At 40.5% G+C, this 14,050-nt stretch overlaps 1 protein-coding gene across 9 annotated transcripts in view; it reads left to right on the top strand.

Annotated features, from left to right (window-relative positions):
* TENM4 (teneurin transmembrane protein 4) overlaps positions 1–14,050 on the top strand; it is a 585,909-nt gene that overhangs the window by 428,484 nt on the left and 143,375 nt on the right. For all 9 annotated transcript variants that reach the window (XM_058419235.1, XM_040055308.2, XM_058419240.1 and 6 more), the window contains 2 exons: positions 7,828–7,929; positions 13,002–13,196. In XM_058419235.1, the coding sequence (XP_058275218.1) occupies positions 7,828–7,929; positions 13,002–13,196 (297 nt within the window). The remainder of the gene's footprint in view (positions 1–7,827; positions 7,930–13,001; positions 13,197–14,050) is intronic.

The following is a 14,050-nucleotide window of genomic DNA, read 5'->3' as shown; positions in this document are numbered from 1 at the left end:
CATACCAGACCCAGCATTTCCACACTTCCTTTGTTTGCAGGGCATTTTCTTTCCCCTATTCTTTTTTTTTTTTTTTTTTTTTTGGCTCCTAGTGTCATATCTGATGATTGAAGACATCTGAAACCGGTTTTATCCTCTCTCACCTCCACTTCTGCCTTGGCATTGTTATCACAATTACAAGGGCAGGTGACAGTTCTCTAGGCTTAGAATCCAACCTCTCCTGCAGTGAAATTCAATCGAGTAGCATCATTTCTTTGAAAAATAAACAAGACTGCAAGCTCTGCAAGTGGGAAGTAAATTAAATGTGTTCACAGAGCTTCAGAATCCTCTTTGCCTTTCATGTTATACTGCTTGACTTCCTATTAAAATTATTGCTAGCGTAGTCAGGGCAGTGACAAGGAGCATTTTTGTGAAAGAGATGTTATTGCAGTGAGCTTGTAGGTGTCAGTTTTACCCTGGACAAGCAGATTTGGGAAAAATAATATGTGGCTTTTTAAGGTTGTTCTAGTGCAGCAGCAAAGAGTAAGGTGAAATAATGTGGTGTCCCTTCACTCCCCCAAGCAATGTAATTGAGTGTACAGTGAGAGGAATACTGGGCACTCTTCATGGCCCTTTTGCACTGATGTGGCTGCGAGAGGATTTCAAGGTCAAATATGAACCATGGAATCTATGTGCTTGCTGCCTTGCTCTCTGTGCCCTCTCTCCCTCCCAGCAACACATTTTTGTTAGCTAAGGGAACACAACTAGGCAGAAAGTAGATCTGTGGACAGTTAGGAACAATACATTTCTGTGTGGCAATAAAGATATGTATTTACTTGATACAGTAAACAATTCTAATTATTTGGTTTACCTCCTTTTTTAGTTTACTTGCTATTTTTGAACAAATGCATCTTTGTGTAGAGGTAGTCAACATTTATTAGGAAAGGGTAAAACCTTTTATTGTACCAATTAGTGTGTATGCAGTATCTTCCTGGGCTGGTAGATGAGTAGCTGTGGCAATTTATTTTAGGCTGAGCAGCTACATATATCTTCTCACCAGCACTGAACAAAAGATTTCGAGGCCATTTCTTATGTAGTAATGGAGTAGACTACTAGTTGAAGGGCTGGATACTTAAAAAAACACCGCTCTTTTCTTTGCATCTTATTTCTAATATGGAATATTTTCACTGATACAATTTCTTTATATTCCTTGAACCTTCATTCCGGAACTGAGATTAGCATTGATTCATTAAGGTCTGTTTATCCTACTGCAGTGCTGTTCCTACATGTCTCTGACACCAAACACTGCCATCTCTAGAGCAACTTTTTGAGGTTATCAAATGAAACAGTTACATTTGAATTCATACAGCCAGACCGCACTGAATGGCATTTAATCAGTTCTTAGAAAGCAGTCCTGGTGCTTATTAACTCCCAAAAAGCTACTGCCTTCAGTTGCCAGCTAGATAACTATTTTTTTTCTTTGCCAATAGATAGTTGCCTCTAAGTGCCTGGGGAATGATGATGCTTGGTGGCAAGTGCAGGCTATAAAATATTTATCTTTAACACACAATTGTGTTACTGCAGCTTCTAATAGGATTTGGTGTCAGGCAAACATCTGCCTTGGCCTCTGGCCCAAAGATAGGGAAACAAGCTATTAAGTTGAATGTTGCATAGTAAATAAATAAATAAGGTGGTAATACTGTTAAAGTAGCTGTACTGCTGACCAGTAAACATGGTGAGTATATAAAAAAGAAGTCCATCAAGAGTCCAGCAATTTGTCTGCCTTCTTAATATGTTTATTGTGTTGCATCTGGATAAATGTAATTCATGTCGGTAGTTGTAAGCCAGGCTGACAGATCTTTATATATAGAGTTCACCACAGTAGAATTGGCTTTCATGGAGCTTTTTGTCAGCAGCAAAGTGGTCCCCTGAGCAGACCATTAGCCTGGGAGCTTTGTCGCTGTCACATGAGTCAATTTATAATATGAAGCAAATGCTGTGCTGTATTTGTCCATGCCTCAGATTAACAACCTAAAAAAAAAAAAATAAAAAAGGAAATGGTAACAATTAGCAATTTCATATTGAGCTCAATAATAGCCTTAAATAAAAGATAGTGTAGTGTGAAGTTTTATTGTGGGTATGGGCTGGATCATGCCAGTTTATGGCTTCTCTCAGAGTAAAGGGTGATTACAGTGGGAAAACTAGCAATGGGATAGACGTTTCAGCCAGGTTTCCCTCAAAAACTGCCAGCTGTGAGTTTGCTTGTACTGAAAAACATCCTCTGAAATAAAATGGCAAAAATAGCAGATCAATGTTATTTTATGCAAAATGTTCCTTTGCTTTGATAATTAAAGCTCATGGGAAGAAAGTACCTTAAAGAGTACTTCAGAAGAAGAGTTTTGCTCTTGGAGAAGTCTAGGCTTTCAAACTTAATGGATGATTTCCATTTCTTATTTTTATGAATCTATAAAGAGTGTTGAATATACTCCTTTTCCTGGCTGAGGTAGGTTGTCCTAGAGTGGGGAGTACCTGCTCTGTCAGACAGGGCATTTCCATACCATTCTCCAGAGTGAGACAGTGTGGGTCTGAAGACCAAGTGTCTCATTGTGTCATTTAGACTTTGTCTCAGAGAAATATGAGAATATTTATAATGGAGAACTATGAAGATGCTCAGAGGGCTTGAGCACCTCTCCTATGGAGACAGGCTGAGTGAGTTGGGATTGCTCAGCCTGGAGAAGAGAAGGTGCCAAGGAGACCTTAGAGCTCTTCCAGTACCTAAATGAGTTTCAAGAGAGCTGGAGCAGGACTTTTTGCAAGGGCATGGAGTGATAGAACAAGGAGGAATGGCTTTAAACTGACAAGTAGGAAGGTATAGATTAGATATTAGGAAGAAGTTCCTCACTGTGTTATGAGACATTGGCACAGGCTGCCCAGAGAAAGTGTGGCTGATGCATCCCTGGAGGTGTTCAGGGCCAGTTTGGATGTGCTCTGGAGCAACTTGGTCTAGTGGAAGGCATCTCTGCTTATGGCAGGGGGATTGGAACGGGGTAATCTTTAAGGTCTCTTCCAATCAAAACCATCCAGCGATTCTGTGATTCCATAAAATTACTTGGTTTTTTTCAGTTGCTAATTTGATTGTGAAGCAGAACATACAATTCCATAGGCAAGCTTCTGCTTTCCCTAATAGAAACCCCACCACCTCAAGTTTTGCTAGTGTGCCCTAATGTGAATTGTTTGCTTTCGGAAGTTTCAGTCCTGCTGCCATTGGTGGTTTAACAGTGGAATGGAAACTGTGTTTTCAGTGTTCTCTTTGGACACAATAGCAAAACCTGATGAAGGCATCATGCATCATCCATTGGCTGGCCCTGCAGTTATTAATCTCTGCCCTTACCAGCTGGTGTCAGTCAGATCTCTTTGGGGATTCGGAAGCCAAGAGAAAACTGTGGGAATCAGACTGGAAACAGAGAACATATATATATCTCTTTCTAAAAAAGAATCATTCATGGTCTCACAGTGAACTTTAACAATTAAATGAAACAAAACAAAAACATTGTCATGATTCTCTAAAGGAGTTCCCATGGTACTATTCATAAAACACCATATGGAATTTTGTGTATATTGGAAAATACTCCTCTAATTATGGGAACAGCTTACAGAATAAACGTATAATGAAGACTAGAAGCCAGCCATAACTGCAGTGGCCTGTTTTTATTTGTTGACTGATAATGTGTCACCTCTGTAGCAAGGTTGACCGTGAACATATGTAAAAGAAAAAGAGCTGCTTTGTGCCACTGACTTAGGGACTCCTTGAATGTTAAAGCTGTGTCCCTTCCATCCCATATGATAATAATTTGGCTAAGCTCTAGCTTCTGAAAATGTCTGATTCTTCATTCTTTCCAAGGTTCTCCCACCACGACTCCCTAATTTCTGATGCCAAGTCACCCGCCTCCTCCTGTTTAGCTTGAAATGTAGGTGTTAGAGCACTGTGCATGAGTGTGTGTACACTTACACATGCCAGAGGGGCCAGAAAATTGTCCAAGGTGCCTAACTGGCAGCCTGTAACCACTGAAACAAAACTGAGTCCTAGGATGAAAACAGAGGGTTTTTTGAGAAGGCTTGAGTTAGTATAACTTGCTAATGCCTGCAATCTTCAAAGTAAAAAGAAATTCAGGTTGATTCTACCTAAGAATATAAATAGGAGCATGCTCAGTGTTGCACGCACAGCTTGCAGACTTGCTGTTCACAAGCCTCAGTCTCAGCCTTGTTTGTGCTCATTAGTTCTGGAGTTTCTGAGGAAAAAAGTGTGTTCATTTAACACTTCCTCTATGGAAATACTTTGGAGTTGTTTGGGAGTAGCTTTGAGACAAAGATGCACTGCATGAACCTTCATCACTTTTCAGAATTGATTCTCAGCGGTGAAGAACTTTTGGGAGTGTGTGAAGACCTTAATTGCCCTGAGTCACCAGGAAAGTTTGCATCCTTAACTGCTAAAAAACAGCAAGTGGCACAAGTCACAGGGGGAGTAGGGTTTCTTTTCAGTTCATCTAATCTCTATCAGGTTATTCCAGGGCAGATAGAGATAGTGTAAAATGAGAATGCATTAAAAATGTTACTTTTGGCTAGATCAGAAAAACAAGGGACATCAGAGAAAACAGTGAAACGGGATGAAAGGATTTTTAAGGGCCTACTCTATCAATAGTAGAGGGTATTCAGGCTTCAAGTAAGACCTACTGAGGTTCAGTGAGGAAGATAAAATGGGTTTCATCCACCTACTTTTTAATTCCTTTTGACTTTGCCACTGTATGGCCTGTAGCAGTTTGGTCACGCTTGCAAAGTGTCTGGGAAACCGAAAGTTGAGGAGGTAGTGATAGCAGAAGTGATATGTGTGCATATCACTGCAGCTTTACTATGAGAAATGCCAGATCTGCATATGAACCAGAGAATAGATGTGAGATTTTTTTTTTTTTTTTTTTTTTTTTTTTTTTTTTTTTTTTTTGATGCGTTAGTGTCAGTCACTGTCAGCAGGGATCTGACCAGTTATAGGTGTCTGTGCTGAAATATTTAGAAGAGGAAAGGATACACCACCAGAGTAAAGTTCTTACATGGATTCACCCAGAAATTCTGGAAAGGTTGGTTACCTAAGCACAAGTCTGCTCCATTTCTGTGGTCACTCTGAACTTCTTAATCCCTTTATACATAGTCATTGTAGTGGATAAAGTAATTCAGCCTGATCAGTAGTGGACATCGAATTGGTCTGCAGAGTCTTGCCTGTCTTGTCCTAGGCATCACAGACACACCAGCTGAACCCACTGTATCTGCAAAATATTGTTTCCAGTAACAAAGATTGCCATTTAGCTGATGTGGTGCATTGTCACACTTTGGAACAATTGCTGTGCTTGACCTTAAGCTACTTTTTAGATACTTTCTAGATGTTTCTGTGAATCTTTTTACTATTTTGCTTAAATATTATATTACAAAAATACACCAGGAAAGCTATATGGATGTTTACTCCTTTTCAAGATCGCAGTTTAGTCCATGAAAGCAAAAAACTTGGGGAAAAGCTTTTAAAAATAGTTGTTAATATTTGAAGGTGGTGTTAATGCTGGGAGTCTATCCTGCATCAACCGCTGAGGTATTCCCCTTGACTTCAAAGGTCACAGGTGTTACAACTATGCAGTGTTGCTCCACCTGGTAGCCCAGTACCCCAGTGTGGTACTGGAGTGGTGAGGTGTCATGGGACAACTGCACTGATGCTGAATAGCATGGCCCTTCTCTTCCCAGTTTTCAGGCAGCAGAAAAAGAAATAGTCTATTTTTTTTTTTTTCTGCATTCATTTTTTTGCCACCTTTTGAGCTTAACCACCTCATGGGAGAGTCTTGAGAAGTGCCAGAACCAGCACAAGAAGAAGGAGCTTAGAGTTGTTCTTAGGATGAGAAGATTAGAGGAAAAGGACTGACCCTTTCAGCAGCAGGAACAGTTAAATCTCCTTGCCCATCTCATTATCTTGTTTCACAGAACTCACACTCTGTATGTTTTTCACGTGTGTAAGTATGTACATAAATAACTTTTTTTTCCTAAATCTCTGTGCATATTTCTTGAAGAAAAGAAAAACATTAAGTATTGTTAAAAAAAGCATAGAGGAAAAAAAGCATAAAGTGAATTCACTTTTTGTTTTCAGCAGTGACATTAACCCATGTCAAAGTTCTGAAGATTGTATACGCATGGGCTACTATTAACTTTTCATTTACAGGATAGATTTGTGTTTATACTTGCTATGAAGTGAGAGATGATATTCCTATCAGTATCCTAGAGTATCAGTATAAATGCAAAATGCCTGAATCATTATTTCTTTATTTTAGGAACCATAGCTGCTCTTTGATTGGAATAGAGATGGCAGACCAAGCCTAAAGGGTTGACTGCATGTTGTGACTGTATTTCCATATGCCATCAAGTGAATACCTGCTTAACTCCTGAGTGTTAGAGAACTGAGAGCACTTCCTTGTACCTTTCTTGCTGCATGGAGCTGTCTGCTTATGAGATGTCTGAAGCCAGGACTTAAAACATAAATGCTTTAAACTGGTTCCATTATTTAAAATTGCTGTTGTCCTTTATGAATGATTAAATTACACCGCAGCCTTTAAAATGTCCTTCAGAAACCGCTGCTCTTTGGCAAACACCCATCCAGGAGCCATCTTCCTTTCATTTGTGATTAGAAGCTAATCTGCACATCTCTACTGCTGCTGGTTCTCTTCACTTGCACTGATTGGGAGTTTACAAATAACTTTGCTCCCACAAGGTCTCGTGAAGTACATCTGTGCAAGTGCAGTCATTATTCACAGGGCTGAGATTTTCACCCCACTCCATGTGTACCACCAGTGCCCCTGCTGTATAACCAAATCCAGTTTTCGTCTGATCGGCATCTCCCTCGGAGAAAATGTGAAATAGCACTGCAGAATGAACCATGGTATTTATTAAAATGTCTTTCAAAGCCCCACTCATATTTACTCAGTCTTCACTCATAATTTAGTGTAAGAAAATAAGTTTTTTTTCTTTCTCTTTTGGATGTGTTTACCATCTTGTGTTGCTCTTTTATGAAAGATATGTTTTGGCCCCAATATTCTGAACTCTCCTCAAAAGAGAAGTGCTAGATAACATTTTGCTTACCTGTTAACTTCCCCTGAAAAATTAATAGCTGGGTTTTTTTGCCAAAGTCAGGGAATTCAAGATGATAACTAGAAACAGAAGAAAATGTGGAATAGACTCATTCCTGTTCCACCAAATAGAATATTGAGCTGTTAAAGAGATAAATTATATAATGTATAATGTATTATATTCAATATAATATTGCAGAGCAAATAAGAAGAAATTTGATTAGAAGTACTTCTTGAACAGGCAGATAGGATGAACCAAGGGTCTGTGTTCAGTAAGATCACAGGGGAACATATCTATCATCACTCAGCTCTTTTTGGCACAAATAGATGCCTCAAGGTCACTTAATCAAGTCAACAAAGCTGGACCAAAAGTGCGTGGTCTGCCATGAGAGTGGTGTGTATTGCATCCCTGCAATAAATTCAAAGAGGAAAAATAGTCATAAAAATATACAGGTACTGAGAGAATGCCAAACCTGGTGGGTGCTGAGCAGCTTGTATTTAATCACAGGATTTGCAGCTGAACCATCCATTGGTGTAAATGGATGAGCAGGGTTTCATGCAGCTCACACTAACGCTTTTGCCCCCTAAGTGCAGCAATTGCTTTGAAATTTCAAGTGTCCTGCCCATACAGAGCCCTGCTAAACTCAGAGGTGTTTTCTTGCCTAATGAAATGTCTGAATTCTCTTTTGTTTTCCAGAATCAGTGGATAACTGTCCCAGTAATTGCTATGGGAATGGAGACTGTGTGTCTGGGACTTGCCATTGCTTCCTTGGCTTTCTGGGCCCTGACTGTGGCAGAGGTAGGAATTTATGCTTGATTGACTGTTCCCCTCTCCTGTTCAGTTAACATTTTCCTTCTGGAAGTCATATTCATGATGGTGCCTTTCACAAGGTACTCTTCACCCAGTGTGGGAGTGTTGCAGCAGAATGCAAACAAGTTGATCTGTGAATTCGTTTGCTACAAATTTGCTAAATATTTCACTCAGCAGCTGAGGAATTCGTGGGTGTTTTCCCTGGTGTAAAGGAGGTTCAGGAAGCATCTTACTGGTCTCTACAACTGCCTGAAAGGAGGTGGTAGCCAGATGGGGATCGGTCTCTTCTCCCAAGGAATAAGCGCTAGGACAAGAGGAAACATCCTCCAGTTGTGCCAGGGGAGGTTTAGATTGGCTGTTGGGAAAAATTTCTTCAGCAAAGGGTTTGTCAGGCTACTCAGGAATTCACCATCTATGGGATTGTAGGTGTGGCATTTAGGGACATGGTTTAGTGGTGGACTGGCAGTGCTGGGCTAGGAGTTGGACTCCATCTTGGAGAGCATTTCCAACTTTAATGATGCTACGATTCTATACTCATTGTGACTGCTGTGCCCTTAGCAACAACGCTTGGGCTGCGCGTGGACAGGCAAAATGTCACATTGGAAATTTTCTCTCTGGAAGTGACTTTAGAAAACATGACTTATAAATGTGGCATTGTGGTTTGTTTAGCGGAGCACTTTTATCAGTGTGGCAGGACACTATAATGATCCTTTCTTCTGAGATGCTGATTATACAAAAAGTACTTTGCAAGTCTGGCTGAGCCTGGCTGTGGGGAATAGGGCAGGGTTGGAGTAAGGCTAGGAGTGGAATAATGGCAGAACAACTGGTTGCTCTGGCCAAAAGTAAAAACACTGGAAGGACTGGGAAGGAGACTTATCCCAGTAAACAGTATAATACATTTTTCTGCTCAAGTGATAAGTATTTTTAATAAATGGCTTTGGAAGGGTTTTCTTTGGCCTGAAATTTTTGGGTTATTTAAACATTTAAAAAACAAACTAAATACTTTTAGTAAGAACACATTTCAAACCAAGATATCAAAACCTTACATGTGGGAAATGACAGGATACTGTGCATCAACCTTTTCAAGACCTTTTCTGGCTCAAGCAGTCCAACAAACTAAGTACAGATTTATAAATCTGGGGAGGGAGGTAGCATAAAACGTTAGTGCCCACCCAAGGAGCTTCGGTAAGGCTGCGGGTCAGGCCTTCACCCCAGCTCATCGCGGCTTTGGAAAGCAGGCTGGCGCCTTCCCAAGAGAGAGCTAAACTCTGTCCAACCCCGGCCCTCTCCCCCTCCAGCTGAGCCGGGTCACATCCCAGCAGCGAGCCAGGAGACGGAGATAAGGAGCCGCGCAGCCCCAGGGCCGGCGGGAGCTCCCTGCCGAGGCGGCGAGGCTGGGCTGAACCCGCCGGGGTTTCAGAGTTCACAGCCCAGTAAGATGGATGTGGCAAGCTGCGTCCCTGAGAGCTGTTATGTCAAACTTCTTGCTGACTCAGGTTACACTTGGTTTGCATTTCCTTACACTTGGTTTGCAATTCCAGGCTCCTTTTCAAATCCCTGGAGCTGGAGACAAAAGGAGGTTTTTCTGTGTCCCATAGCATATTCCAGCTCACACCTCCTAACTTTCAGTAGGGGCAGAAGTTCAGAGCTTGTTCCCCTCAAGGCTCCCTGTAGAGTCTGTGGAGAAGTATTTTCTTCACTGTGAGTCAGAATACTTAAACTCTTGCTCTGAATCCACTTTCAGAGGAGCTCACCTCCCCTCCTAGGCTATATCCCAAACCTTCTCACGCTTTTCAGTGGAGCCATGTGAATCTCTCCCATCTGACCAGAGCACATGCTCTAGCTGCTATGAACACCTTTTGTTCAACTCTGTCTTTTCATTCAGAATCCTCTGGGTTGAGATCACAGGTTGCACTCTGCCTTTAGGAAGACAGAATAATACCTGGAGTGCCAAAATTACATTTACGTATGCATTTCCACTCACTGGGCATGTTAAATAGATTATGTTGCCATGAGGATGAGATCCAAGAATCCCAGCATTGATCCTGTTGGTTTTCAGGGGCATCCAAGATTCTTCTTTTCACCTATATATCCCTCAAAGAGCAGCATGTTTTAGGCTGTTACAGTATCCATCTGCAGCCCTTCACAATCCCTGTACAGAGCAGTAATCCCTAAATAAGCAGGTTGCTGCTCACATGAAGAATTCCATGGAATTCCTGGTTGTTCTTTTGTTTCAATTCAGCCTTGTAATTCACCATCCAAATGAATGAGAGACTGGAGCAGAAAGCCTTTCTCTTTTTTGTAATGGTTAATTATTAATGTATTATTAACCAATTATTTTAAGCAAAATAAATGAGAGCAAGTCACCAGAGGTGTATTCCATAGGCTTTTTGAAGGTTTTCTTGGACATGGGTTTCAACACGTGGTGTTTTCAAGTTCTTTTTAAAGTAAACAAACAAACAGACAAATAATCTTTCTCTCTGATGCTCAACTTTGCAAGAAACAGAGTATGCATTTGGCTTGCTGCTATCATTACCACACTAGAGAATTACTGTAATTTTGCCATCATAGATGTCTTTGGAATCTGAATAATCTGATAATAATTATATATCTTTATATATGGAAAAGAGTTGCACAAGTAACAGGAGAAAAAAATTCAGAAATCTCTTTTGTCTTTATTCAGAGGAGGTCTTGTTCTCACCATTGCCTTGGCATTTGTAGCAGTGCTTTCCAGGTGATATGAAACTGTTCTCCACAGAAGGCTCTGTGGAGTGTCAGTCTCACTGCAGATGGCCAGTAATTTATCTGATCTTTTACTGAGTGATCAGCTGTCTTGTCAGGGAACATGTAAGTCTTTCTCAGCAACCCCTCCCGGTTAAAGGCAGTTATTCTTTTTCTTGTTGAAAAGGACTGCACACTATCCCCTGCCAGTGCCTTGAAAGAAAAACATTCATTACTGAGCATTGAAATTTGAGATGGGAGGGGCAGAAAATTCCATCACTTAGCTGAAAAGTGAAATTACAGAGTGAGTGTGCTGTGAACCATGCACACAACATGGTGTATCTTAAACAATTTAAGTCTCATATTGTATAGGTAGATACCATCTTGCAAATGATGCACTTGCAATGCACCACTGCAATGTGTTTCCTTTCAAGTGAACAGAGTGCTCCTTAGTAATAACAGTTGCCAAATTCCTTTCTTTCCTGAACCTCTTTTATCTTAGTCCGGCAAATATAGTTCACTGCATATCAAACTGGTTTAACAGTCAGAGTTGGCAATGCTTTGTATTTTATTGAGGCTGCTGTTGTTCTGGAACTCTCAAACTAACTTGACTACAAGGGCATGTGGAAACAAATCATGATGCACTTTGTGAGATTGCTGTCTGAAAAGATGGGAAGAGAAGGAGAGGAAAGCTTTCCCTAACCATGTACTACCCCTTCTCACATATTATCAAAGTCAGGAACAAAGCAAAGGAGAATTCATCACATGCCTAATGCAGTTGAATTAAGCAGCAGAATGGAATATTCATTTCACATTTGTCCTGCATAAAATTGTTCATAAATTGCCTTTCTGGGGGGCAGATGAGAAGGCCAGCTGCTCTCACCTAAGGGTGATGTGCAAAAGTGAACAAGAGAAGTCTGTGTTGAATATATGTCCTTGCAACTGAGTTTCAGCAAAATGTAATGAAAGAGAGCAGGACTTAAGCAAGTTTCAAGGTAGAGTGAACAGGAAAAGGCTATTGTTTCTGAGGGACTGATATCAGCATCTTCCTTGGGGAAATCAGAGCAGAGGACAAAAGGAACATAATGTGGCTGGTGTGGAGAATGGAATAAGGAGAAGTCATGTGAAAGGAGGTGGAGAAGGCTTGGAGAGCAGTGATCACAAAGAGCTGTGGTCATGGAGGCTGAGGTTTGGTCCTTGATGCCCTCTTCTTCCTTGGGGAACCTGTTCTGCATCCATCAGTTCATCCCATCCAACTCTGCCTGGCAGTTTCCAAATTTAGCTCTGAAAATGCTTAATCCTGGGATCCATCATGCCACAGCTTGAGCTTGTCATCTTCCTCTTCTTCCCTTTATCACAGGGAAGAAATCCTGTATCTGTGTGGCTTTGAGAGTCAGCTGACTTTGCTGACAAGGACAATTAAAAACAAGGACAATTTAAAAATCCTTTTTTGAATCCTTTATAAATGATAAAAATTTCAGAGGACAGACTTACACAGCTTTTATTACAGGGAGCTTGGAAACAGTAGAGGCCAATTTCGCATTGTGGCTGGTGATGAATTGAGTCCAGCAGAGGTGATAACCAAAAATGGGGGCTGGACATTCAGTTAGAACTACAGAATCATTAAAGTTGGAAAAGACCTCTAAAAAACTCTTTTCATCAAGTTCAGCTATTTACTCAGCACTAAGCCATATCCCTATATGCCACATCCACACATCTTTTAAATTCCACAAGGGATGGTGACTGAGTTGCTTCCCTGGGAAGCCTATTCCACTGCTTGACAACCCTTTCAGGGAAGAAAGTTAGTAGCTGATGGTATGACATGAGCTAAATCAGGGAGATAGTCTCAGTGTGGCATTCTGGGCTCTGAGCAAAGCAAGGGAAACCCATAAAGCTGGGAGTTAACCCAGAAAAAAACAGGGGAGTGATCTGTGTGCCACCGGGGTCCACAGCAGAGGCAGTGTCAAGAAAAGTCAGGCAGCAGGTCAGGGACAGTGATAAGCAATCTAAGGTCATTGATACTGCTGAAAGAAGACATTGTACATTGTAAAATCAGAAGAAAACTATAAGTTTGTTTAGTGAAAAAAGGTATCAGAGACACAAAGCAAGAAGATAGTGTAACTTAAGGGCACTTTTTGTTTGTTTTAAACACTCATAGGAGAATACAGTTAACAAGCTGGGTATCATCCATGTAAAAGATTTGGTTTTGGCAAAATACACAGCAACATACCCCATTGAAGACTGTGTATAAAGAATGTAAATCATACACTAGGTTCTTGTGCTCCTTTTTGAAGTGTCTTTCCATTTGTTTTAATGTGGTTTTTGTTGTCTGTCCATAGCGTCCTGCCCAGTGCTGTGCAGTGGAAATGGGCAGTACATGAAAGGAAGGTGCTTGTGCCACAGTGGCTGGAAGGGAGCAGAGTGTGATGTCCCGACCAACCAGTGTATTGATGTCTCCTGCAATAACCATGGCACGTGCATCATGGGCACCTGTATCTGCAACCCGGGATACAAAGGCGAGAGCTGTGAAGAAGGTATTTGCAAGATACATTCAATTAGCCTTTTGCTTTGATTGTTGTTCTGTAATTATATGGATGGAGGCAATTCAGAATCAGACTGGCACTTAAACAGAACAGTAATAGGCACCTTAGAGATACAATAGATGGATACAACATAAAAATGATATGTTGTCATAACTTCTCGTTAGCTATCATGCTTGTTCAATAATTGGATGAAAAGCCATCAAATGCTTCAGATAGAAGAATCTAGTTGAAAGACCAGAACATCTAATCATATGTTCAAATGTTATTAAAGCATAGTTTCCATTTACACATCTAAACGTATAATTACTTTTACAGTGCTTTCTTCTCTGCTGCGCTATGCCAAGCAATTTCTGTTGCTTACATACACAAAATGGTGGTGTGTGAGAGAAAGTCCCTGATCCTTGTCAGCTTTAAAAGCTTAGAAATGCTCAGGACTTGAATTAAATTCTGCTTCAAAGTCAGATATTATTTTAATGGCTCTTCCACAGCTTTTTTCTCACATTAGCCCCCAAACATTTCTCATTTACATTTAGATTTATGGCAGCTTTTAGTATTTATCTTTAATCATTTTGTGTAGGAACTCACCTGCCAACATAAACCTTTATCTCCCTGTGACTGCTTCTTACTGCTAATGAAAAAGTGGACAGTTTTGCACGTGTATAAATCATTCAGTGTATAAAAATATATCCATAAGTGTATTATTTAAAGAATAATGTTCAAAACTTTTGAAAACTGTTCTCAGAATTCTATGCTGTTGACCTGATAATTATTCTTAAATTGCACTTCTACAAGTACATATGTAAGGCCTCTTCACCACTTGATAGACTAAAGACATCATTTGATAC

This window comes from Hirundo rustica, chromosome 2 (assembly GCF_015227805.2).
Source record: "Hirundo rustica isolate bHirRus1 chromosome 2, bHirRus1.pri.v3, whole genome shotgun sequence".
Taxonomy (NCBI): domain Eukaryota; kingdom Metazoa; phylum Chordata; class Aves; order Passeriformes; family Hirundinidae; genus Hirundo; species Hirundo rustica.
The sequence above is the reverse complement of the archived record's forward strand: the minus strand, read 5'-3'. Positions and strand labels throughout refer to the sequence as shown.